Genomic DNA, 24702 nt, shown 5'->3' on the forward strand with positions numbered 1-24702 from the left:
AAAATAAAAACTTGCATCCTATTCTATAGAAACTTGTGGTCCCTAGAAGGTTTTCTAGCTGCGTGGCCTCTTTTTTTTAGCCTTATTTACCTTCCCATCAACTCACACATATCTTCTTTGCCATCATTATGAAGTTTGCAGCAAAATACTGACCCCACCGGGCCAAAGGTCCTGAGGCTGCTGGTGTCTCCTGACAGGAGTTTCTGCGACATGTTTGTGGTGTTCCCTACATTGCCTGAGGCTAAATGCAAACAGAACCGTCAATAATGACAATATTACAATACTGATAAGCCCTAGGATCAACACATTCTTGGATCTTAGCTGAGGATCTCAGCAGCTCCTCCAGAGTAAACAGTGGGCCTCCTAATTGCTTTTTTTATGACCCATTTAAAAAGCGTTTTTGCTTCTTTTGACCATGTTTATGTTTGGATGTTCGCATACTTCTTGGCAGCTTTCTTTGATTAATTCTTTCCTTTTCTGGGTGTCAAATTGTACCGAACCATCCTTAAAAAACATTAAGAAATGGGACAATAATGAGTTCTCCACAAATGTATCCGTGTTTGTCGTGTTCCTTGATCTTCACCGTGTTTGTTCACCCGTGTTGTCTAACAAACCTCTAAGGCCTTCACAGAACAGCTGTGTTTATACTGAGATTAAATTACACTCAGGCAGACTCTGTTTACTTCCTGGGAGATTGTCGTAGGAAATTGTTTGCGGCAGATTTTATTTAGGGGAATCAGCGTAAATGGATGTCGAACACAAACAGGGTCGAGACACTTTTCCAGCCAAACTTCAGTCGCTTGGAAATATCTGACACCAAACAGCACAGGCCACATCTTGAGCTTAAACAGCATGTTTTATTTGTCTGCTAGTGTTATGAGCACATCTTGTTCACATCCGACATGGTAGACGACCTCGTTCCTCTGCTTCAGATTATCATAACCACACTGCAATAAATATGCAAGCTGGAGATTATCACGAAAAGAAAAAAACAAAAACCTTTTTAGGTTAATCCACTTTGTGTTTTTACAGCTGCCTACACTGCAGACAGTTCATTCTTCGTTTGTGACATATCCATTTTTATCACTAGTGCAAAAAGAAAAACATTTTATTTTAGTGGGACTGTCAAACTTGGCATCCATCATGCTTTTCTGCATAGCGACACATGGAATATTATTATACAAAAGCTCCTTTCAAGAAACAATACATGGTGATTGTATTTAAGCCATGCAGTCATTGTTTATTCTAAAATAATCCAATTTTTTTCAGTTATGTCACGAAGGTAATGAACCTAAAAAACTAAAAGTGACTGACAGGGAAGCTGTCGACAGGAATAGCTGCAGAACTGAAAGAGGATGAGTGAATGCTTATTCACTTAACTCGTCACTAATGGGCTCATGGAGGACTAACAGCTGAGCCACTTGCTGTCAGTTGGGTTTTTTCCCCCCCACCACTGAGCCGAACGCAAATAAATACAGTACTGAACATAGACACCCAGGGTCACACACATGTGCACGCAAACACACAGATGACGCATCATCTGCTTCTGTGCAAATATATTAGTTTAAATAGCTGCTGTGCAAATTTATTTCTTACAGATGCATCTCAAGAAATCAGAATATCAAAGTTACTTTTTGTAATTTAATTCAAACTTTCAAAACTACATAAAGATCCATTGCACATAAAGTGAATTCATTCACCTGTTTGTTTCTAATCATTTTGAATATTATTCCTTACAGATAATGAAAACAGAAAATCGAACTTTTCATAAAAAAATTTGAATATTACATAGTACCTATTTAAAAACATAGAAAATGTGTCAAAACTACACCAAGGAGCTGTTTGCAGTTTGTCTTATCCAGGAATGGTTAATGGGTGAATGGATTTTACCTTCTCAGATATTAAAGTTAAAACGATTTAGTGTAAAAGTTGTATTTATCTTTAATTATTCACATATTTTGGCTTTTTCTATAATGCCATAGTAACTACGGCCAAACACATCAACAGGTGTTTCTTTTTTTTCATTTTTTAAGAAAGTGACATATAATCACAGTCTTGTAGCTGAAAATATTAATGATGTATTAATCCTTTCTCTCCAAACAATAAAAAAAATCTGTATACGTAACAGTTTTCGTCAAATAGTGTATGTTTAGTTTTTCTGCACAATTCAAAAGACCTACAAGCACCATCAACTTAGAGATTTTGGTTTGTATGGCAAAAGGTTTGATGTATAAATGAGTGGAGAAGACTTTCGGCTGTATTCCTGCAGGTTTTGGAAAGTTCCATTTCCTCTTGTCATTTTGTACTTTTTTTGCTCCATTTTCCCACAAAGGAACAATAAAGGCTGTTGAAATGTCAACATTTAGCGAGAGGAAAATATTTAGTAAAACAGAGATGCAAACAACATTATTAGCTAGATGAAGTAAGTGAAGTAAGGCCGTTTTAGAATAAAAATTTGTGGATTGCAGCACTGATTAATTTATGCAACAGGAAAAAGACATTTTCCGATAATCTGAGGTTTGGGATTTTATTAACTACAATCTATTAGTGTCATAGTTAGCAGACATCCTGGAAGTTATGTGCAATAGATCTAAATATACAAATAAATGTCCTGTTTGAAGATATTGTTAATAGTTGAGATGCAGGTGTATAATACACTTAGGATGCTCCCTTACACCGACTTGTTTATTTGTGATTAGTATGAATTAACTGACAAAGATAATCCCTGAATAAAAGGTTTCAGAGATTTAGCCAGATTAAAGAAGGGAAGCAAGTAGCTGCCCTCTAGAATCAATCAGTGCATGAAAAGCAGCCATATCCTCCTCCCGACAGGACCACTGTTAACGAATGATCCCACCAGGAAGAGAGGAAGGAATCCACCAGCCTCCATTACCATTTCAGTCCCCCCTGAGGCCATCTTCCTCCTTAGAGGGGAAAAAAAGAAAAAAAGCAATCGGGTAGAGAGCAGTTCTACGACAAGTCAGCCAGCAGGGGTCAAGCTAGCCCTTCTCAGGAGCTGCAGAGGAGAAATGGACCCTTAATCTCCCCTGCTTCCTGTGGAGAGAGTTCAAGGCAATGCAGCAGGGTTTGGACAGCTAGTTCCCCGCTCATCAGTTCTCCACGTTCGCCCTGAGCGTGCGAGGCTTCAGTCTTTGATGCGGTCGGCAGTCCTGGCTCATGGCTCTTCGCTGAGCGGCTGGAGAGTTGAGCTGGGGGTTGGAGAGACACAGCGTCTGAGTTTTGATGACTCGCGGCATCACCCTGCTGCAGCTCAACGAGCGCCTGTCTTCTGAGCCAGACTGGGGCCCGAGGTGAGCCTCGCACAGCTCCAGCAGGGACACTACCTGCTCCCTCAGCATTAGGGATTTGAATCTTCGGGCTGCCAGGTAGAAAAAAGCTTCCAGGAATGCTTGCAGTCCCATCCCTGTAGGTCAGAAGGTAACGCTGATGTAAAAATGCAACAGCTTTACTAAGCAGACAAAGAAACCTTCAACAGTAACTCGCAGTACTCAGTAACTTTATTAAAAAGAAAAATCTAATTTTAATGTGATTTCAATTATTCAAAGGAGAAAGCATGCATATATATATTTATATATTAGCTCGCATCTCTGCTGTTCAATATTATGTCAAACCCTTTGCAACCAATCAGGGAGCACTTGCTGCTCTCCTATGACGTTTCGTAACATGGCAACATACAGAGAGAGCTTTCTTTTTCATAGTCCAAGGTCATGCCTCATAAGTCTAAAGACTGAGATGGGCATTAAAGAGGCTAATATTATCTGTTGTGAATTATTTGTGCTACTTTTTCCATACGCTATAGCTCATTAGCCCGTTGAAAGACCCCATGATGACATCTTGGCCTCATCTGAGGGCAGCTGCAATGGAATGACTCCTAAACAAGTTGCTACAGACACACAAAGAGGTTGCTCTTTCCTGTTTTCTGCAGCATTGAGATGCATTAATTTTACTCCGGTTTGGGCTAATTAAGGTGCTTAGACATTTATTTTTTTATCTATTGTTCTGACTTAAAATCACCATAAGACATCTGGTTAACCTTACTAGGAAGTTTTTTTTTTTTTATCTTTAGTGTAAAAAGTTTAGAGAAATGACCCCTGTTTTCTGATATGAGAAGTCATTGAGGAAAATTTCCAAGACACTACTAATCTAAAAAAAATTTCCAATTCCAAACATATTCTATTGGAGTTGATAGAGGCCTTACTAGAGGTAGAAATTATTCATTTGTAATCAAGGAAAATTCCTCTTCTCAAATACATTGCCTCGATTGTTATAAAGTTTCTTAAAGGGGAACGCTGTTTTTTTTTACATTGGCCCCTTGATCTTATGTTATAACATCATGTTCTACTCACCCATATGAGTTTTATGTCATTTGGAGCCGTTCTGAAGATATTCCGTTAGGTTATATCCAAGTATCATCTTTCTATGGGCAACGACTTGAAGGCACAAACTAAACTGCTCATAATGTGTCATTTATGGTACACCAGCATTCATAACATGTAGGCGAATCACTGTCCCCCAGACATCCGCGGTTATATTTTTAATATTTATATCTTTTAAAAACAAAGCGGCACGTGTATGACTTCCTCCACGTGCGCCGGCTTCTGTTCATTCATCCTGTCCGCTGAACTGCTGCTAGTTTTACTCACATGCCTGGAAGATGTCTAGTGCTACTACAACAGATGATCTCGCTCTCGAAATGGAATTGAACGATTCAGATTAGCTAGCCGAACGAATATAAGGGTTAGAGCGTAGCCGCCTGTGGCCGGGCTGCCTGTCACGACTCCAGTCCGGCACGCGGATGACGTCATACACACGTAAAATCAAGGGCCCAATGTAAAAAAATAAAAATAAATAGGCATTGCCCTTTAAGGCCGTGTTTTTTTTTTTTATGTTTTTGTGTGCCAAAAGGCTACAAAAATGTAATCATTTAATTTGAAGGGTTTTTTACACAGAGTTACCTATGGTGACACTAAAGGGTTGATAATTGTGCAATCTATATCATCTGCATATTTTTTACAACAGAAAAAAAGGAGCACCTTTTTCATCAACCCTCATTCTCTAATGCTAAGCTGCTTGCTTTAGTTCAGACTGTTTATTTCAGGTCAATATGCTGGTTTAACCTAAGTCTTTATTAGTAACAAGTATGTTAAAAAGGTCAAATAACATGAAACAAAGTTTAGACCATTCCAAGCAGAATAGTTCATCCATTTCTCTGTCATTAGACATTTTCTTTTTAAGTGAAAATCTGCTTCTTGATGTTCCTAACTCAGTGGCATTTCAATGAGATAACTGTAATTCCTAAAAAGAGCCCATGCAATGTCCACTGCTCAAAATAGAAAAGCTGAATGTAATAACCTTTAAGCTGACAGCTTAATTATTAACGTGGGTTGAAAGAATAGGAAAGTTTGATTCACACTTACAGGTACAGAGCATATTTAGGCTAAAAGTGAGTTTTCCTCCTGAAGCAAAGGGTAGCCTCTTTGCATGACTAACTGAAATACTTTATTATTTAGCTTTTTGCACCATAAATACCTAAAAAAATGCACCAATCAGAGTGTTACTTACATGAAATAAACCAAGTTGTCCTTTTGCATTTAAAAAGCTTCCTGGATGGGAAGTGAAACGTCTTAAAAACTTGGAAACAAAGTCCAGTGGATTTGTTTTGTTTTTTACTTTTTTTGGAAAACCAAGTTGTCTGATTTCAACTTTTGGGGATAGAATTAAATTTTAATTTAAAAGAAAATAATGATTACTGATTTGATTAATCAACTCTTGCCTTAGCAATTAGCAACTAGCGCTAATCCAGCATGTTTTTCCTGAAAATATTGACTTTTGCTTGAAAAGGGATTTCCAACAACCTGCTAGGTTTCCATAAATGAAAATGTTTGAGGCTCAATAGGATGAGCCTGTGCTGCTTTAGTGTGGTTTAACGCTTAGCCTTTTTTTTTGGTCACTTAGGGTACAGATGACAGCTCTGAGTTAAATCCCATTTCAAGTAAAGTCACCTCCTGGCAGATTGGTCCTTTTCAAACCCAAATTCTACTCATAACGACCAAAACTGCAAAAGCAATTGTAAAAAGCAATGATAGAAAAACAGTGTCCTCCTTAATACCTTCTGTTCTTTTTCTAATCCTAATTTCTAAACATCTCAATGACACTGAAAATAGCCAAATCTAGGACGTCTGTCCCTAGTAATAATTTCTTATCCAAGAACCCTGTTGCTGGCGTGACCCTCTAGCAACATGAATCTGTTCAGTCACCACTCCAAAATTTATTCCGGTTACCTATGGATACTTTTGACCAGCGTACCTTTAGTTTTATTTTAATTTGATCACATTCAGCTTTGAGGTTATAATGACTCTAACAAAACAAAAAAAAATCAAAAGGTCAGAAGACGAAGATCAGTGCAGGACTCATACCTCTTCAAATTCTCTATAAGGGCTCCTCAGACTTTACCAAACACACACAGCAACAATAATCTAAAATACACCCAGCTCAGTCTGATTGAATATATATAAACTAATGTGAAATTCAGCACACGCTCCCCTGCACGGACCCCTCCATCCCGGTTCATGTCGTATCCAACAATCTACTCTGTGTCGCCAACATTTCTAGGTGCAGCGCCTGAATAATTCATGTTGGGCCGGTCTCTGTGCTGTCATGCTGTGATCTCGCCTCATTTCAATTATGGGACAAGGGAGTCTGGCAGGGAATGACAAGTAATAATGGGAGAGCACATTATTTGCTCAGAGTCTCAAGCATGCCAGGGTCTCTGTTCTCCAAGCATGACAGGAGAAGACTTCTAGGCCTCGAGGTGCAAATGTGTGAGTATTAGTTACCTGCTTCTCTGGAATCAGGCAGGGCACATGACCATCGACGGGTTATGTCTATATACAGGATGTCCACTGAGGCCATGGTAAAGTTGCTGTTGCTTAGTTTACAAGTCCTGAAAACATAAAAAAAGAATGACAACGAAAATGATTTTATTCCACTACGATCTAACTTATACATCCTCATTAAACAATTGAAACATATCATTTTAGGATGCAACTAATAGTTTTACTAAGCAAATCTGTTCAAGAATTTGGCGAATGATTTATGGCCAAAGCTTTTTTTGTGTAAAGCTTTGGAAATCTTCATATAATAGAGGTGATACATGTGTTAAGAGTAGGGCTGCAACTCATTTTTTTGCTAATCGATTCATCTGTCGAATATTTTTTCTGATTAATCGATTAATAGTTAGAAAGCAAACTGTTCCTTAAATAATTATTTTTTATAGAAATAAACCAGGTGAAACTAAAACTTTTCTACTTGAGGAGTTCTGGAGAAATCCAATATATTATATATATATATATATATATATATATATATATATATATATATATATATATATATATATATATATATATATATATATATATATATATATATATATATATATATATATATATATATATATACATTTTTTTTTTTTTACTATTTTGGTATAATTACTGCTCTAAGTAGGTTGGTCTTAGATTCATCAATTACTAAATTAGTTAATTGATTTCAATAATCTATTCATCACAATCTATTGTTTCAGCCCTATTTAAGAGCAAATATTAGATCAAAGGACAGGCATTTCGAACTGCTTTAATAAGTGATTAGCACAAATAGCTAATACCAGTAGATGATATAAATTCAATAACAGACCAGTACAAATTGTACCCAACATTTATAAACCTAGCATTTGAAATGATGAAAGTTTAAACCACAAGAAAACATTTTTTCTGTCTTCAGCCTTCCTGTTATCTACAGAAAATATTACTCTCTCTCACTAAATAAGCAGCCTCTTGGCATAAAATGAACAAAATACAGTTTCACTTTAAAAAACCTATTGTGCCGTTTCCTCTGATTAATTTAATTGAAAAAATCATTTTTAAATTCCAACTGGCTTGTCAGCCATGAAGACTAATCAAGCTACATTTACATTACATTACATTAGCTTAATATCTGTGTTGTTTTATCTGTATTCAAAGTCAAATGAAGAAACAATGACACATCTTTCATGGATTCATACGCATCACCAAGCCTGAGCTGAGCTGAGACAGCGTAGGATGCCAAAGATTGACAGACAAGAGCGAGGGCCACTGCTGCGCTGCCATTGCTTCCAAAGTTTACATTAACCCAGTAAGCTAAATGTACTTGTTAACCCAAATAGTAAGCAATGAACATGTCTGGCACATCTTTTCATAAGCTCTGCAACAGAATAATAATAAAAACACAACTTTAAAAGAGGAGCTTGTTTAGTGTGAGGCTATTGTGGTGTAGCAGAATCCTCATAAGTAGGGACTGATTTTTTTATGCTGCATCAGAAAGGAAAATAAACCACAGAGAGCTAAGAACTTTGTCCAAAGCAGGACAAAGGCTTAAAAAGGCTTGGGCACTATGTTACGAAGAAGGTTATTACTTTTAATAAGAGAGCTGGCATTCTGCAAACTGTTTTGCAAACACACGGGCTTGCAACCTGTGCATGCACACTGAGATAATGACAATGAGGTTTGCCCTGTTTTATTTTTGTTACAGAGCTTCATTGTTGAATAAAGTCATGTGTTTCAGGGTTTTTTTTTTGTTTTTCAACATGAAAAAATATGTTATTGATTCAATTCAGTTTATATATATAGTGACAATTTACAACGCATTTTATCGCAAGGCACTTTACAGAGAATATTCAATCAGATCAACTCTTAGATTGGTAACTCTTGTATACCCATGGAAAGTCTGCTGATTGCATTGAGTCATTGACTTTGCAGGATTCGCTCCTCCTGGATGAGCATTGCTCGCACCATGTCATTGACTCTACGGCAATCCCTCATGCAAGCATGCATGCAGTGACAGTGGAGGAAAAAAACTCCCTTTTAACAGGAAGAAAACCTCAAACAGAACCAGAGTCAGTGTGAGCGGCCATCTGCGGAGGCCGATTGAATGCTCAAGGAGGTAGAAGCAGATAGACCAAAAGGAGCATAGAAGCACTAATGGTAATAGTAATTTAGCTCCATAGGCAGCTTTGTCTATGAAAGGAACAGTTAACCAGATCAGCCCTCAGAGAGTCTAGATGTCAAAGGGATGAAAGAAAGCACATAGTTAGTCACAGTAAAAGCTTAGCTCATAGTTATGCCATTCATCGCAATAAATTATTTGTGCTATAGCATGTTAGAGGGATTTCACAATTGTTAAAAGGTCTTTAATGGAAAATCTTTAGAAATTTACCAATTCAATTATCCTCCAGCCTTTAATTCCCCAGAGCTCATAAACTAATTTAGGCCATAAAACAAAAATGAAAATGAAAATACCACAATTGTTGAGATATTTTTACAGGAGTTCATGGATGCATGGATGGATGGCGATTTTCTAAATTCTAATTTTTAAAACTGCATTAAGTCTAATACAGTAACATGTGGTGCAATATGTAGTGAAGTATACTAAATGAAATAACAGCTTAACCTTTAACACAGATGAAATACATCATGCTTATACCCAATTCTTACTTTTTTTCTTTTATATTAAATACATGACATCTTAATCAGACAGCAAAGCTTAGACTATATACTGCACTGCAAGTATAAATGTTGGCTTGAAATAAAGGCTGAAAAAAGGGTGAACCAGTGTTTTGCTGCAGTTCCTAAATTAATAAAAGCCTCCCTGGTTTCAGAACTTTAAAACGGAATCTTTAAATAACAGATTGGATAAGATGCTCCCTACTTCAGATAGAATCTAGGTATGAAGCCTTTTCTTTTAACTCGTTTAGTTGGCATGCAGACTCTTTGCTACTAACATATGCAAAGCACCAAAAGTCTGGATAAGAGCAAATTTAATCAGGGAATCACTGTGTCTTCATCCTTTTAGTCTCCGTGCAATAAAATGATGCCTGCTTATTTCATATAAGACAGAATAATTATTAGGATGTAAGAGAAACTACAGACTTTTGTACCTGATGAATGTTCGGAAGGCAGTGGGACCAAGGCGCATGTTGCCCTTTACCCCGAGGAAGCGTATGAAGAGAGCAGCAATGCGCTCCACCAACCGCAGGTGGTTGAACTGTTTGGTGTATTTGGGGTAGACTTGCTTCAAGCACAGAGGAGGCAGATTCCCAGAATTATCTGGACACCTCCCTTGTTGTTCCCCGTCCACTTGGATCTCTTCCCCTTGAGCAGACCCACTTGCCTTTGGTTGGGAAGACCTAATGTAAATATCAAAATAAAAACAAAGAGAAATGTTAATTATTCGTTTTCAAAAGTATGCATTTGTAGTAGACCGCTGGGTACCTGCTACTGAAAAAAAAAAAATGTCCATCACCATTTAGAAAATGGCACAGACATTGATTTTTTTTTTTTTTTTTTTTGCTTTCTTTGAAGCTCTCGACAGTTAAGGAGTAAATTTGTAAATATTCTATAAAATACTCTAAATCCAACTTTTCCAAAAAGGCTGCTTGCTTCACTGCAGGAACACATGAGCTAAAGTTTATTACAGTAACATTAATACCAGTTCTGATGGCGATAAATTAATAACTTAAATTTGAAGAGAATTTGTATATTTCTTTTATCCACAAAGTACCATTGGATGAACCAGGCTTGCAGATGTTCCATTTTAAAATCTAAAGTGTTTTTTGAATTAGAGAACAACAATCGTTCAGTTTGGTATATATACAATTCCTTGATTCACATATTTTTATAAAACACCTGAACTGACTTTTTTGTTTTTCTTTTTTTTTTTATGGCTTAATCAGAGCCGTGGGCCTTACACTGCCCTGCAAGGCTTTTACAACTAGGTTTGATTGGAGAAAAAAGCCATTCTAAAGCACATATCAAGGTGCTCATTCAAAAGCCTGGATCGATATTTATTTTTGATTATGTTCATGGTGGAGAATCCTAGCCTCGTGAGACCATCCTGATCTCGCGAGCTTTCAAGATTTCACTCGCTAATCAGTCTGGAGACTCTCCGTTGAAGAAAATTTGGAGCCGTTCACCTAACGAATGTCCAATCAGCGTTGGCTTTGAGGCGGGTTGAGGTGTGACGCAACGAGAAGCGTGACAGTTCAGTCTAAAGAACATGGCCGCTTCAGCCGATGAAACTAGCGTTAGCGTGGCTATCGTGCAAGTTTTATCGGAATTACAGAGTATTTCTTCCCTGAAAGAAGAGCAAAACACTGCTCTGGAGGCTTTTCTCAGAGGAAAATATGTTTGCTCTTCTCCCGACTGGTTTCGGCAAAAGTAGCCTGGCTTGTGGTTGTGTTTTCGTCGTCGGTCTGTTAGTACGTCATAAGCTTCGTTGATCTGATTGGTTTATTTGGCCCGTCTATCACCAACATAGGCCAATCAGCTAACCAGTATTTTCGCCCCTTCCCAAAATTACTGCAACGGAAGGTTTCCAGATGGATATGCGCAGAAAATCCATCTGGCGGAGTCAGGTTAGGAGAATCCTGCTTCAAAGCAGTAGGTTGAGCCAAACAGTGAAAATTTGCATGGTCATCGTTGAGCACGCATTCCACTTTTCTGTCACCAGTTCACCGCAGTTCTTCTAGCAGTCCACACTTTCTGCTCTCTTTTTCTCTTCATCTTCTCCTTCTTTCCCATCGCCTGGCTTGCACAGATTTGCCTGCTGTGTCTAAAAGTAGCTGACTGACAGCTCATTGGCTAATTTGTATCACCTGTAGCCTGGTCCCGGACGCTCCGGAGGGCTTTATCATATTAACAGGAGCAGTGAAGTTAGACACAGTCGTCGTACAACATGTAGTAATTTATAAGTGTTTTAAATCAGGTTGAGTCCGGATTAGCAAGCAGGTGGGTCCGGATCCGGACCGCGGTACACTAATCCGTGACCTCGCTCTGCGCTACAGTCTATTCCTGGCAGTTGCTACTGTAAGCATAACATTTTTGCTCATCTTTGCTTCTTACCTATATGAGTTTTATGTTGCCTAATCAACATCCTCTCATTCCAAACCCAGCTTGTAGCTCCTCTGTCTGTGTTTAACTGTTTTATTCAATAACAGCATGAGTGACATTAACACAGCATTTCATAAAGTTTGATAGAATCAATCTAAATAAATCATGAAAATATTAAGGATGACATTTTCTGTGGTAACCTGTGATCATTTCAAAGTGCATGAATCCTTTGGCAAAGGCAATGAAAAAATACCCTGTACTCAGCTTACCTTCATTCCTTGTATGTAAAGAATAACGTACGGTAATAATGGGACATTTTAGAGCCACATTGCCTTCAAATAAAAGTCATAAATCACTTTCAAAGACAGAGTGTTGTGGATTAATGGGCTGGGTTTCTAGACTACATATCTAAAGTCCCATAAATAATTTCCGGTTATCTCCCAAAACAGTACTTTTTTATCTTCTCTTTTGTTTAATCGTTTTATTTTAATAACAGCAACAGGTACGTCTGGCCTTTATTGCTTTTCATCTTACAAGTGAAATCTCTATAAACATGAACTTTGACTAAACCTTCTGTAAATCAATCAATTTCTCCAAATAACAGCAGAGCAGATGATTTTTTCCTCAGTGAGCAACTTTTTTTTGCAATGCATTTTTTACTAGTTAAAAACAACAAATAAATGGTCTAAAGCTGAAATAAAAGTGTTTAAAATTTTGCTTAATAACTTTTGTATTATTAACTTCTTAATATTTTGTCCATTCTCATAATAAAAAGGTTAACAGCTCTCAGTCAAATAAATATAATTTACATCACACTGTCTAACCGTGCACCTATTAATCTACTACATTATTTTCTGATCTAAAAATCAATCATTCCCCATTTGAATTGTTGAACTGCATCACGATTACAACATTTGAAACATATCATCCCTTCCCTCTCACCCAGTTAGATTTAGCCTTTTGGTCGACATGTAAAATTTCTCAAACAAAACTTCTAATCGGAATTATTAAACTGGAACATTTGGCTGGTGACTATTATCTCTAGATTAATGGAATATTATAATCTTGGACTAATAAAACAAGATCACTGAACTGAACTTGCAAGTTTTTAGAGGGAAAAATTAAGGAATTGAAAAATCATCCCTTTCTATGAATGAGGATATATGTTCTCAAACTTCAAAGCATTAAAGTACACAAAGTCTGTGGTTAGATCAGGAACTTGGAAATGGTGGAAATACAACACCTTGATATGATAGGAATTAATAAGATAAAACATCTGATTTTTCAGGATGTCACCTTCCAAGGTTGGATCGGATCAGATGAAGTTGAAAAAAATAAAATCAGCCAAATCTGATCTAATGCTGCTCGATTAGTGCATCTCTAGAAAATATTCATTTTCCTAATTTGTTGGCTTTTTCATTAGGGCTGAATGATTGATTACAAATTGCTTTAAACAATATTGGGATTGTAAGTTTATTTAGATTTTCCTTTGCACTAACCACAAACATGTTGATGTTTCACTCCAAGGTTTTATGCTTTTCATAACCCTGAAGGCTACTTCTCCAGAGTAAGCCTATTAGTGCCACCTAATGGGCTGAAGTGAAACAATTAGCGTCTTATTGTTGTTAAATACAATTTGGAGATTCAATTTAAAATTAAATGTTTTCTTTATTGTGAATACATTGCAAATGCAATTAATTATCCCGCCCATTTAACCACTTAGGGGAGTGGCGGCCTAGTGGTTAGGGCAGAGGGCTTGGAAACCCACTCCCATAGACTACCACTCTGGGAGCACGACCCTTAATGCCTGATTGCTCCCCACCATGGCAGCCCACTGCTCCCCAAGAGGATGGGTTAAATGCTGAGGTAAATTTCTCCAATGTCAGATCAATAAAGTTTAATTATTATTTATATTCTTGGTCAATGGTTCAGTGATGAAGGCTCAGCAGAGAATTCAAAATAAACAAAAAGTAATCTATAAATCCAAACTAAGCCTTGCCTATTTACCAGCATCAAGGTAAATCAGACTTTAAATAAAGGTCTTGAAGATTTTCAAGCAGATCATCCTTTGAATGAGAGTCAAGAAAACTGGAGTTTTGCCCCACTATATAAAGCAAACAATAAAAAAGCAACAAGCTAAAAGAGGCTGCTATAAATTCCCTTTGCCAAGGGAAAACAAACTCATCAGGGGACGTGGATTTATACTCCAAAATTTGGAATTGGTACTCGTACTGCTGCAAATGTTTAAGTTTGGAATCTTTATTCCCAACACTTACATGTATGGAACTCAGCTCAGAGTATTAAGTTAAAAGTTCACTTTTCTGTTGCCGTTGTTCTATAAAAGTACATTTTTAAGATCATTTGAGGCAAGAATGTTATACTTTTAAGCACCCATATTTGGCCCATTTTTTGATGTCGAGAGGAACGTGGAAACCAGCGGTCCTCTGCAGCAGCCCTCTCTCAGCATAGCCGTGTAAATTTGATTTCTGTTTATCTGACTGTGTTAATTATTATTCCCCCACTAAAAGAAAAAGGTAAGAATTTCATTATCTACCGACTATTAATAAAAGGAGGTGAAATGCAGCTACAGACAAGCCGAGTGTGTGGTGATGTCACAAGTACGCTTCTGTTTGACCCATATTTATGGTGCATGCTCCCGTTTTCCCCAAGTCCAGACTTTCCTGGTAAGAACATACTTGGCGAGGACGATACTCCATACTCACAAACTTGTGAATTGGGAAACGGTCATTCACACTTTCACACGCTGATCAGGGCTAGCTACACTGTAGCCACAGCTACTCTCAGGCTCACAGACATAAGCCAGGCTGCCGTACACAGGTGCCACCATCAGTAAGCAGAGCAGCTGTCCTGTCTTGCAGAATAACAGACCTGGGGTTCAAACCGGCAAACTTCTGGTTGTGGGAATAACTGCCGCATTCTACGCCACTGAAGCCAAGTTTTAATGGTTCATAAAGATTTAGGGCTTGTTGATAAACAGCTGGCTGAACAGATTGATTCTTGTCTGAGCAAGTTTAACATTCAATCCAAGCCTAATGTCAAAAAAGTTAAAATCATGTTTTTCGTCTTTGTTCTTCACATTTAATCAGTTCATGTATATGACCTGAATAACAACACCTTAATGTATTTGGCAGGAACTTGTTGCAAAACATTTAGTAGGTTTAAATATTTAAAATTGCCATTCATCATGTGCCGTACAAAAGAAACTCAAGAACAGAAGAGAAAAGTTTGATGTGTCATTTTCTGTTGGGTGCTTTGAGCCAACCCATAAAGTAAAGCAGACTTTAGATTAAAAATATTAAAGACTTTATTTGAAGACTATTTTGCATTTATGTGGACTAGCTTTGACATTACAAACATTTAGGATGAAAAGGCCATCTTTAATAGTGTCTTTTTTCCCCACCACACAGTAGATAACTATCTGTCACAGTAAAATATTGTAATGATGAATTCTGTTTTACATCATTTGCTTTGAAAAGGGTTTATTTGAACTCTAAAAGTCCTAAAAGAAGTGTAAATGCTCAATCTGCAAGGAAAATGTTAGGACTTTAAATTATCTCCCTCTGAGGGCCAGAAGACCACCTATAAATGATAATGGGCGTCAGACTAAAGGATGTTTAACAGAATGCAGACAGAAATTAGCTCAACATAAATTTAAGTGGGCATTTATCACTTCTCTTGGATGTGAAGAAAAGATCAAATATTGCCGCTAATCTAGAAATAAAACTTAAAGCAGAAGGAATGGAATCATACTAACAGAGGGAAGATAAAGACATAAGACGAGTGAAGACAGACAGAGTAAATCTGCTTCCTAAAATGAAATATATAGGGTGGGGTGGGGGGGTCACTCTCTAATTAAGAGGGAGATATATTTCCAGGCATCACACAGAGCCAGTCTAGCAGAGTGATTGAGCTTCTACACTCACACAGTGATGTGCGAGTTTCCTTCATGCCTCACTTGATTTAATTTTTTCCATTTAACAAGCTTAGAGAGAGTTGCTGAGTGGTGCAGAGAGGAGAGGGTGGGCAGAGTGAGATATCATGTTCTTAAAGTGGACATGCAGACAGAGTGTGGGGGGGTGGGGGGCTGACACATAATCCAACTTCAAAGGGTGTGCTCAAGCTAAGGTGTGCATGCTTACGCCGTTGATTTCTTGTTACAGGGATCCATGAGGCGCAGCGTGTCCCTGATCACCCCCACTTTCACCTGTTCGTCCACCGGACTGGGAACGTACTGGAAAACTCCCGGCGCCACCTGAGACAAAACAAGCACTTAGTAAAGCGGGGGAAGATAACAGAGTGAGGATGCTGATGGAAGCCGACGTCTTACTTCCTGCTCGTGTTCTATTCGCATGCTGGGGTTGGAGTTGACCTCTAATAATACCGGCTTCAGGTTCTTCATCAGAAGGATGTCAAAACCTAGTATCTGATAGAAAAAAAAAACATAACAATGATCACAAACATGAAGCTTTTGAAGCATTTTTTAGACATTCAGGAAACTTTGTTAGTACTCATGCAATGAGATGTGTTCATAATGTAACTCGCCAGGGAAAGGAGCAGTAGGCAACATAGTCCATCCATAAAATAAAGAAGAATAAAAGCCTCAAAGGTAATAGCTGGAAGAGAAGCAATGGCACTGAAAGTGCTGTATGTGGTTTTGGTTTTCCGTGAATGGGATACCTTCCAGCTTTCTTCCACATGCTTGCGGTGTGCGTTACAGATCTTTTGACAAAGATGATTGCTGTTCTTGTGCTCCTCATCCATAAAGGACAGATTTGTGCTGTGCACAAACTTGCCCCCACTTCCTCACCGCCTCAGTCGTATCTAGACCCACAGCTAGTTCGTGATTGTTCCTCTTGCGTTGTGACATGGAATAACATAGCTCAGACCACGCCTCAAAATGGGGCATAAATTAAAAATATCTGCTTCATACCTGCAACAAACTCACTGCGACACACTGCTGTGGGAACATAACCAGCCCTTTAAACCCCACCTATTTAGCTCCGCTTTTACCAACTATTTCTTCTTCTATTCTATGTGAACTTATTATTGTGCAACTTTTTCCACTCTTTATTGGGGTTCTTATTTCTTATTTTGATTTGTTGCACTCATTGAGATATTTTATCACCGTCCTTTCATCCTTTTTGTTTAAATTAAAACTATTAGTATGTCCTCAAGTGTTTCCTTTGCAGAAGCTCTCTGTATAGAGGCTGGTGATCAGCTGCAGCTCTCTGGGCAATAAGTGTTTTCTCTGCCTCCTCAGCACCCAGCCTTTCTATTAGCTTCTTAGTATCATCATGTTGGTTTGTTTGCTTGTGTGCTTTGTGTGTGTGTTAGAGTTGGTATAATGGCTAGGGGGTAACGTTTTAACTCTTGGAATCCCTTTGTACTACATGAATTGTATTAAAAGCACTTTATAAATTTGCCTGGATTTGGCTTATAGTTCACATATTTTCCAACGTGAACCATGGATCTTTACAGCTTTTCAAGGGTTGACCTCTCATCTCAATCTGGCACCAAATTTGTGATTATGAAAATAATAAATAAATAAATAACTCTAAGAAAGCCAGCACTTTTAATTCTTTGTAAAAACTCCATCTTGGGTAAGGTGATTGATCTGCAAACATTCAAACATTTTAAGGATTGTCACTTGCTGCTATCATGTTTAATCATGTTCACTGTTTAGGATTATAGTTCATTGAACAAATCTACACTCTGTGATTCTTTAAACAGATTCATATGTACAATACTTTTAAATGTTTTATTTTTGTTCCCCATTAGAATATTAGAAGCCTGAAAGTCACTATTTAATAACCACACTACTGTCACACCCACCTGGAAACATGTGGGTCCTGGTTTCCCAGGTGGAATATCAGCCTGGTAGTAGACTTTAAGCTCAGGCACCACAGCGATGACGGACTTGATAACGAGAGCGATGATGTCCGACCAGACCCGCTTGATATCCACGCCTTTAACTGCCAGCCGGTAGAGCACGCTGGAAAGCGTACGCTTGCTGCCTGTGCTCTGGCTGTCGGAGTGCACAAAGTTACAGCTGTGGACATTGAGTGAGTAGTTGGTCAGGTGCATGAAGACATGGGTCAAGTTCTTCTGACATGGCTCCTGCAAACAAAAAGAATAAGTAAAAGATTTAGTTAAGAATGGATAAACTTGAAAGCGAATCCATCAGGATGTGTTAAAAAGCTACCTGGTAAGGTTCAGTGCAGAAACGTGTCAGGCCTTCTTTGGCGATGTAGATCTCAAGAGGCTCCAGGGATTTTATCAGCACATATAGGCGGATGTCGAATTTCAGCTTGTCGATGAGCAGTGGTTTATTGATGTATTCCTGAACTACGGCCTGTTTGGGCTGCGAACCCACCATGAGCTTTAGATCGCTGGGGTCTCTGATGAGGTAGATGCCGTCCCCCTGAGAGCCCCCGTCTGGCTTAACAATAAAAGTTGGGCTTACTGAGGTATCACTCTCCTTCGCCATGCGGATCTGCAGCAGGGGAGCACATGAACAGAAAAAAAATGCTAATTTGATTTAATCCTTTTCTTAATTAGAGAAAGGTTTGTATTAACCAGAAAAACATTAAATCACGTAATTGGACTTTGTCCAGTACAGCAAGCTAAACCAGAAAGTTATAATCAAATCTTAGTTTAATCTCATTCCTGGTGGGATTAAGAGTCAGAGAAGCTTGATCCGCACTGCAGTCTTCTAAATGTTTCCCTGAGTTAACATGCAAAGGGCTTCCTATCCCATCACATGTTATGTAATGTTGCTCTGCCGCAGTACGGAGAAACAGTAGATCTAAATAGATTTCTGAATATTTGAAGGAAGGCAGGAAAAAAAACTTAAGGGCCTTGGAATTTAAAACATTGATATTGTGGCGCCCCCTGCTGTAATAAAAATGTTATTACCTCCCCCTGCTCTTTACTGCCAACAATAGGATTAAAACAATTGTTCTTGAAATTAAAGGTATTTACTTGTGTAGAGCTTCTTTTGAGAGTGAAAATATTCATTCCATTGGCAGATCATCTTATTTACCTGCTCAAATGTTTTGATAATTTTTTTAAATGTCATTTTTTAGCTTAACAAAAAATAAGAATGTGCAAGTTCTGCTTTTCTCTGCAAGTATAAGAAAGGACAATGTGATGTTTTGTGATTTTATTTTGTCTAAATCCCTGTCTGACTCAATTTTGAAACAGTTTTGGAGAAATGTCCAGGTTTTTAAATTTCCCTGAGATCAAGATTAACGAATGCTGGCTAAGTATGGAGTCATTAAAAGAATAATTAGACCACCCCCCGTTCTCTTTGTCCTGTTCCTTGTATTATTTAGATAATATATCTTAGACAAAGAAATTGAAGAAAGCAAGGGTAGTGTAATATTTTTTCTACACATTCTTAAAACTTCCTCTAAAGGGACGACTCTAAAACAGAACAGAACTTTTAACACAAATCTAAATAAGGCTGAAAAATGGCTACAGAGATCTGCACTGATCTAGGTGGAAAAACTAAGCAGCATTTGTATTTATTCAGTTATTATTTTTAGGTAAATCAAATATGAATGAATATCCCATATATGAAACATTATAAAAACTTTGCATTTCAGAACGACACCTATAAACCTTTCACTTGGTTGTTTTTCTTATGAGGAGCAGGAACAGTACCTGTGCAGAAAACTGCTGGTATTCCTCGGGCAGGATCCAGGAACGCGGATAGAAGTCGTATTCCTCTGGGAAGAGATCTTGCATAGTACGCACCGCTCTACTCAAGTTGATCTTCCTCAGCATTTCTACCATTCCTGCAAAGACACCATTTACAGATTGTTCTGCAAAGCTGAGATAACCTGCAGCTCATTGCACCCCACAGCCTTACTGGCACCCCTGTTTTTGGTACTTTATGTTACTAAAGAAGCCAATGACAGCCCATTAGGTTTTTCCTAGAACAGACAATCGAATGTTTCTAAAAGAAAAACTCCTGTTTGGTTTGTTTGAGCTTTTTAAGACACACAAAGGTTCACATGTTCTTAGGAAGGAAAGCTGGCCCTTCAAAATCAAATCTTCACCAACATATTTTACAGCAGTTCAAAAGTTCATTCCTGCTTAATGCCGGTCCATTTCCAGCCTTTTCTGTAAGGAGTTCCAGCTGTTCTAATGATTGCTCTGATTGTGCATTTAGGCAAGTTCAGACAGGCAGCCATTTTCTTTTATATTCCAATTTAAGAAGAACAACACATATCTGTCTGAATGCCATCTTCTGTTGTCTTTTAAAAAGTGGCAGGTAGGAATGGGCTAATGCATCCTTTCTTTCATATGCTAGAGGGAAACAGGAAGTTATGGATTAATAATTACAATCCTAAATGATCTAACAAATTAATACATTTAAGTGACAATAGAAAAAAACTTAAGTGAGATTTATTGTATAGGACATGTATGCTAGCACATTTTTAGCTTGCTGTACTCCATTTAACAGGGATTTCTGTTAAATCTGTCAAAATTTCTGCATGAAGCAAGCCACAGGATGCCACTTGTGGAAATGGCATATTCAAAAGCAGCTTTCATCATCTTTTTAATGATGGGGGATTATATTGTTCAGTAATAACCAAAAGGTCAAAACTAAAACTCGAAGTAAATGTGATTTACCAAAATACTCCAATTTAGACATCATTTAGGTTATAAATCTAATTTGTTTCATGAACTGTTGTGCTCCCCAAGCTTCATCAACAAAATAACTAGAGGAACAAACACTAGCCTTCATCCATAGTTTGCTTCGTTTATAAACTCTCAGCTGTAACTACAATGATAAAAGTAATGTTGGGTAGACAGTAGAGGAGGAAAGTGTATAGACTAAAATACCTGGAAACTTGTTGACTTGTCCTGACACAATGTTTTCGTTGTCATGGAAGGAAACACCGTGCCAGTAGATATCGCAGGCTGCACGTCTCCCCAAAGGAAACTGAGGAGAGGAAGAGGGAGGCGCAAGGAAGAACAGATTATTAGATTCCCACAACAAACAGGGAAACTGATAAGAATAGAAACAAGTTTGGGTAGGGCGACAGTCATTCTTGTGTCTATTCCAAGAGGTTCAATTATATATCAAGATGTTTCACTATATCTGTAAGTTATGGCTGATTGGTGTCTTGAACCCACTTTTTTCCCGCCAACTCTGCATGGCAAAGGTGTCGATACTTTATTCACATGTTTTATGTTGAAAAAACAAACTTGAAGGTATAAAATAGAAGCGGAAGGAATGAGAGATTTAAGTTGGCACTCAGCAGAACCAAGCTAGTTACATCTGGTTTAGGGAAGCTTCTCTATCATCCCAAGAAGCATGATGCTGCCACTACCATGTCTCATCATGGGGCCTGTGAGTTTAGGGCCGGGGTCTCCAAGCTGTTACAAGCTACCAGAAGCTCTCAAGGTGCTTTCAAGATGCTCTATAAAATGTCATCAATAAAAATGTAATTTCTCACTTTGTGAAATCTTCAAAGGTTTTAGCCAATTACAAGTTTCCTGTCCTGTTTCCTGTACATAGAATTAAATAATATTTGTCAGTAATCTGTCAATCAATCATTGCTCTGCTCAGCTCTCTGTGCTTAGTAGGATGTGAGGGAGGTCTAATTTATCTGCATCTCAAACGTGTGACACCCAACCCTCTTCTGGCTGGCAGAAGGATAAACCTGGACTAGAGCAGCATCGTGTTGATGACAGCTGCGTGACACGGTGTAAAAGGGAACCCTGCATGACTGCAAAGACCTGCTATAAATACTGCTGCACGCATGCAAGTGTGCAAAGGGAAAGGAAGGGGGATTATTTGGAGTAGTTTCTTGGTATTATATCCTGACACAGCTTTCTTTTTTTGAAGTCCATTTGTTGCTAAATTCTTAAATCTATTTATCCATTTAGATTCCCCTTTCCTTCAAAGTTCAGGAAAACATTTCTTGATTTATAAGTTTTTCCCCCAGGTTTCAAAAGTCATGTAGCGCAAAACATTCTTAAATGTTTGGTCTTTCAGAGACTCCAAAACTTTTTTTAAACACTAAAAAAAATGACAATAGAGCCAAAGATTATATGCATTTCTGCAACCCAGACCCTCTGGCTCCTGCTATCTCTGCCTCGAAGAGGACTCAAACTTTATTGGATTAGGAGAGCTTAAGGCTAGTGATTTCTCTCTGTGCAAGAGAAAGCCATTAGTGGAAAATCAGCAGGCAGATGTAGAAACAGTTGTTTTAGCTCTGTAACTCGTACTCCGTCAAGATGCAATCAATGTTACAGAATCCATCCTCTTCATGCTTATTTCAGAATGGGTGAACAAACAGAGCAGAGCTGCTAAAGTTTCAACCCCTTCAAAGGATGATGACAAGGCCTTCGGCGGTGACAGCAGTTCACTAAGTTAGGGGTGCGTTGCGCTGACAAAGTGTTGCCACGCGTCAGCATTGTGTCAATCGTTATGGATACCGGACCTAACACGGTTCAAGTGTCACCGTTTGGTCAGTGTTGATAACTGCAGCCTCTGCTTTCCATCTCATGGAGGAGACGATCGTTCTATGAATAATGGAGGTGGTGTACTTACCAGCTTTTAGGAGGAAAACTGAAAAAGGATCTTGGAAAAAACAAAAGGAGGAAGCAGCTGTCTCAGGGTTTTGTCACATGATAAAATAGGTGAAATAAAATCTCAGTTTCATCTGAGTCATTATCAGGAACTTAAAAGGAAGGACAATTATACTAACGGCTGCAACTAAAAGGTTTCTTGTCTGAATAATTCCAGCTTTTTTGTAAAAGCACAACTGCAAACCTAGCAAAGGTGTGGGAACAAGAAAATTATTCAGAGGTGAGAAGAAGGGATACCTCCATGTACACCAGATGGGAGAAACTGCAGATAGATTGGCCTTGCCAAAACTGGACTTTATGGAAAAGAAGAACGATATAGTGGAAAAAATAATAGAAAATGTGCAAGAAGGTGCTCTGAGGTGAGGCTGAAACTAACGCAAAAGAGCATGAACACAAAATCCAATGGGGAGCATCATGCTTCGAAGAATGGAACAGGTTAGTAGAGATGATGGGAAGGAAGGTGGATCTAAATAAATAATTTTTTTGTTGGATCAAGCTTCATTTTGTAAAGAAGTTCAAGGCAATGCCCTTAAGAAGAGGGAAGTACTTTTTTTTTTTGTTACTCAAAAAAAAAAGTGCAGACAAAGGAGCAAATAACACTGGTTTCAAAATTAATCTGGTATCGGTGCAACACTACCCTTAACCCCTGATTGCTCCCTGGGCGCCCAACAATGGCAGCCTTCTGCTCCAAAAGGGGATGGGTTAAATGGAGAGGTAAATTTCTCCAATGCAAGATGAATAAAGTTCAATTATTATTAGGAGCTGGTTATAATTCAATTAAGAGCAGAAGCTGCCACATGTCTTCCCTAATTCACAAGTTTCTGCAGAGACTTAAAACCTGCACAGCACATGGACAGAAAAAACATAATATTTTTCCAACAGCACCTCTTTCCACTTCAGCTCCTTGATGCTAATCTTCAGGGCTTCCAGGGAGGTTTTGGCTTTAGATGTATCCACCGTCACAGGTCTTCTCTTCCTGGGAAGCTTGCATCCATCCTCGCAGCGTGTTTCCTGTGTGTTCCTGGATTCATGGAGGCCTAAATAGTTCCCGTTACTCTCAGACTTCCCCTGCAGGATCTTCCCTGTCCCCTTGATATGCAGTGTTTGCTCGCAAACAGGGCTGTTAAAGTTCTTTACAGCATACGCAGGAACTGCAACCCCCTGCAAAGGCTTTCCACTGGAATCCTTGCTGCTTTTTTCCCCCCTCTGTTTGGAAACAGACGCATCCGTCCCTGTGGAGGTGATGCAGCTGGATGGGTCTGGTGAAGCAGAGGGAGAAGAAGCGGGCATCTCATCCTCTGGATCCGTTTCCTCCTTCCCTGCATCCTCGCCTAGTGATTTCATCTGGCACAGCTGAACCTTGACATTTCCATCACGGTCAGTCATTGTGGGGAACGCGATGAGTGACGCCGCAGAAGCTCCATGGAGTGCAGTAATCCGAAGCCAGGGACCTGACCACAAACAATGTCGTCCGCATTGCTATCTTGACCAAACAAGAACAAAAAAACAACACTGGTAACTCTCACCGTGTCCTTTATTTACGGGAAAAACTAAAAGAGTGAAGCCTCCTGTCTCTGGTGAGCTAATTATGATCATATAAAAGAAGCTGCTAGCTGCTGGAGGAATCTACCGTTAGCCTGTTAAACTTCATGTCCCGAAGCTATTCTTTAAACTCCAGGCAAACTTCATTGTCCGGCACCATTGTGGGCTCCTAGAAAGATAGATAAGTGTCAAAGCAATGCAGAAAATCTAGCACTCGGCCCCAGCAGCGTCCCGGTGTTGTCAGGCAGCAGATAGCGGAACCGCCTGCCTGCCATCCTGTGGCCCCGCCTCCATCTGGTTCTCTTGACCACAGCTGATGATGATGATGGTGATGCATTTGAGGTAGCTCGAAAATTTTGCTTCTCCAGTTTATTACGTTACAGAATTATCTATTTTGCTTTTAAACATTAGCAGCAAAGGAGCAGAAGTAATAAATCTTGTTTGAGGTATTTATAATTATGTCCTAATCCATTTTAAATGTGTTAATTCCTAAATGTTTTTTATTATTATTATTATTCACAGTTTAAATACAATATACAGAGTTTATTTGCAGGTTAATAATTGTTGATTTTATTTATCCTTGTTTTATTAT

General features: G+C 38.5%; 1 protein-coding gene across 1 annotated transcript; it reads right to left on the reverse strand.

The window, feature by feature from the left end:
- Positions 1-837: 837 nt before the first annotated feature.
- Positions 838-24411, reverse strand: ttll11 (tubulin tyrosine ligase-like family, member 11). Its single transcript, XM_038305042.1, has 10 exons — positions 23454-24411; positions 20814-20913; positions 19626-19759; positions 18163-18453; positions 17793-18077; positions 16288-16383; positions 16100-16212; positions 9989-10237; positions 6858-6964; positions 838-3424 (listed from the first exon to the last, which is right to left on the reverse strand). Exons 1-10 carry the CDS (start codon positions 23952-23954, stop codon positions 3111-3113), a joined length of 2190 nt encoding a protein of 729 aa, XP_038160970.1. The 5' UTR covers positions 23955-24411; the 3' UTR covers positions 838-3110.
- Positions 24412-24702: the final 291 nt, after the last annotated feature.

Source organism: Cyprinodon tularosa, unplaced genomic scaffold, assembly GCF_016077235.1.
Source record: "Cyprinodon tularosa strain WSP-4 unplaced genomic scaffold, ASM1607723v1 ctg55, whole genome shotgun sequence".
NCBI lineage: Eukaryota > Metazoa > Chordata > Actinopteri > Cyprinodontiformes > Cyprinodontidae > Cyprinodon > Cyprinodon tularosa.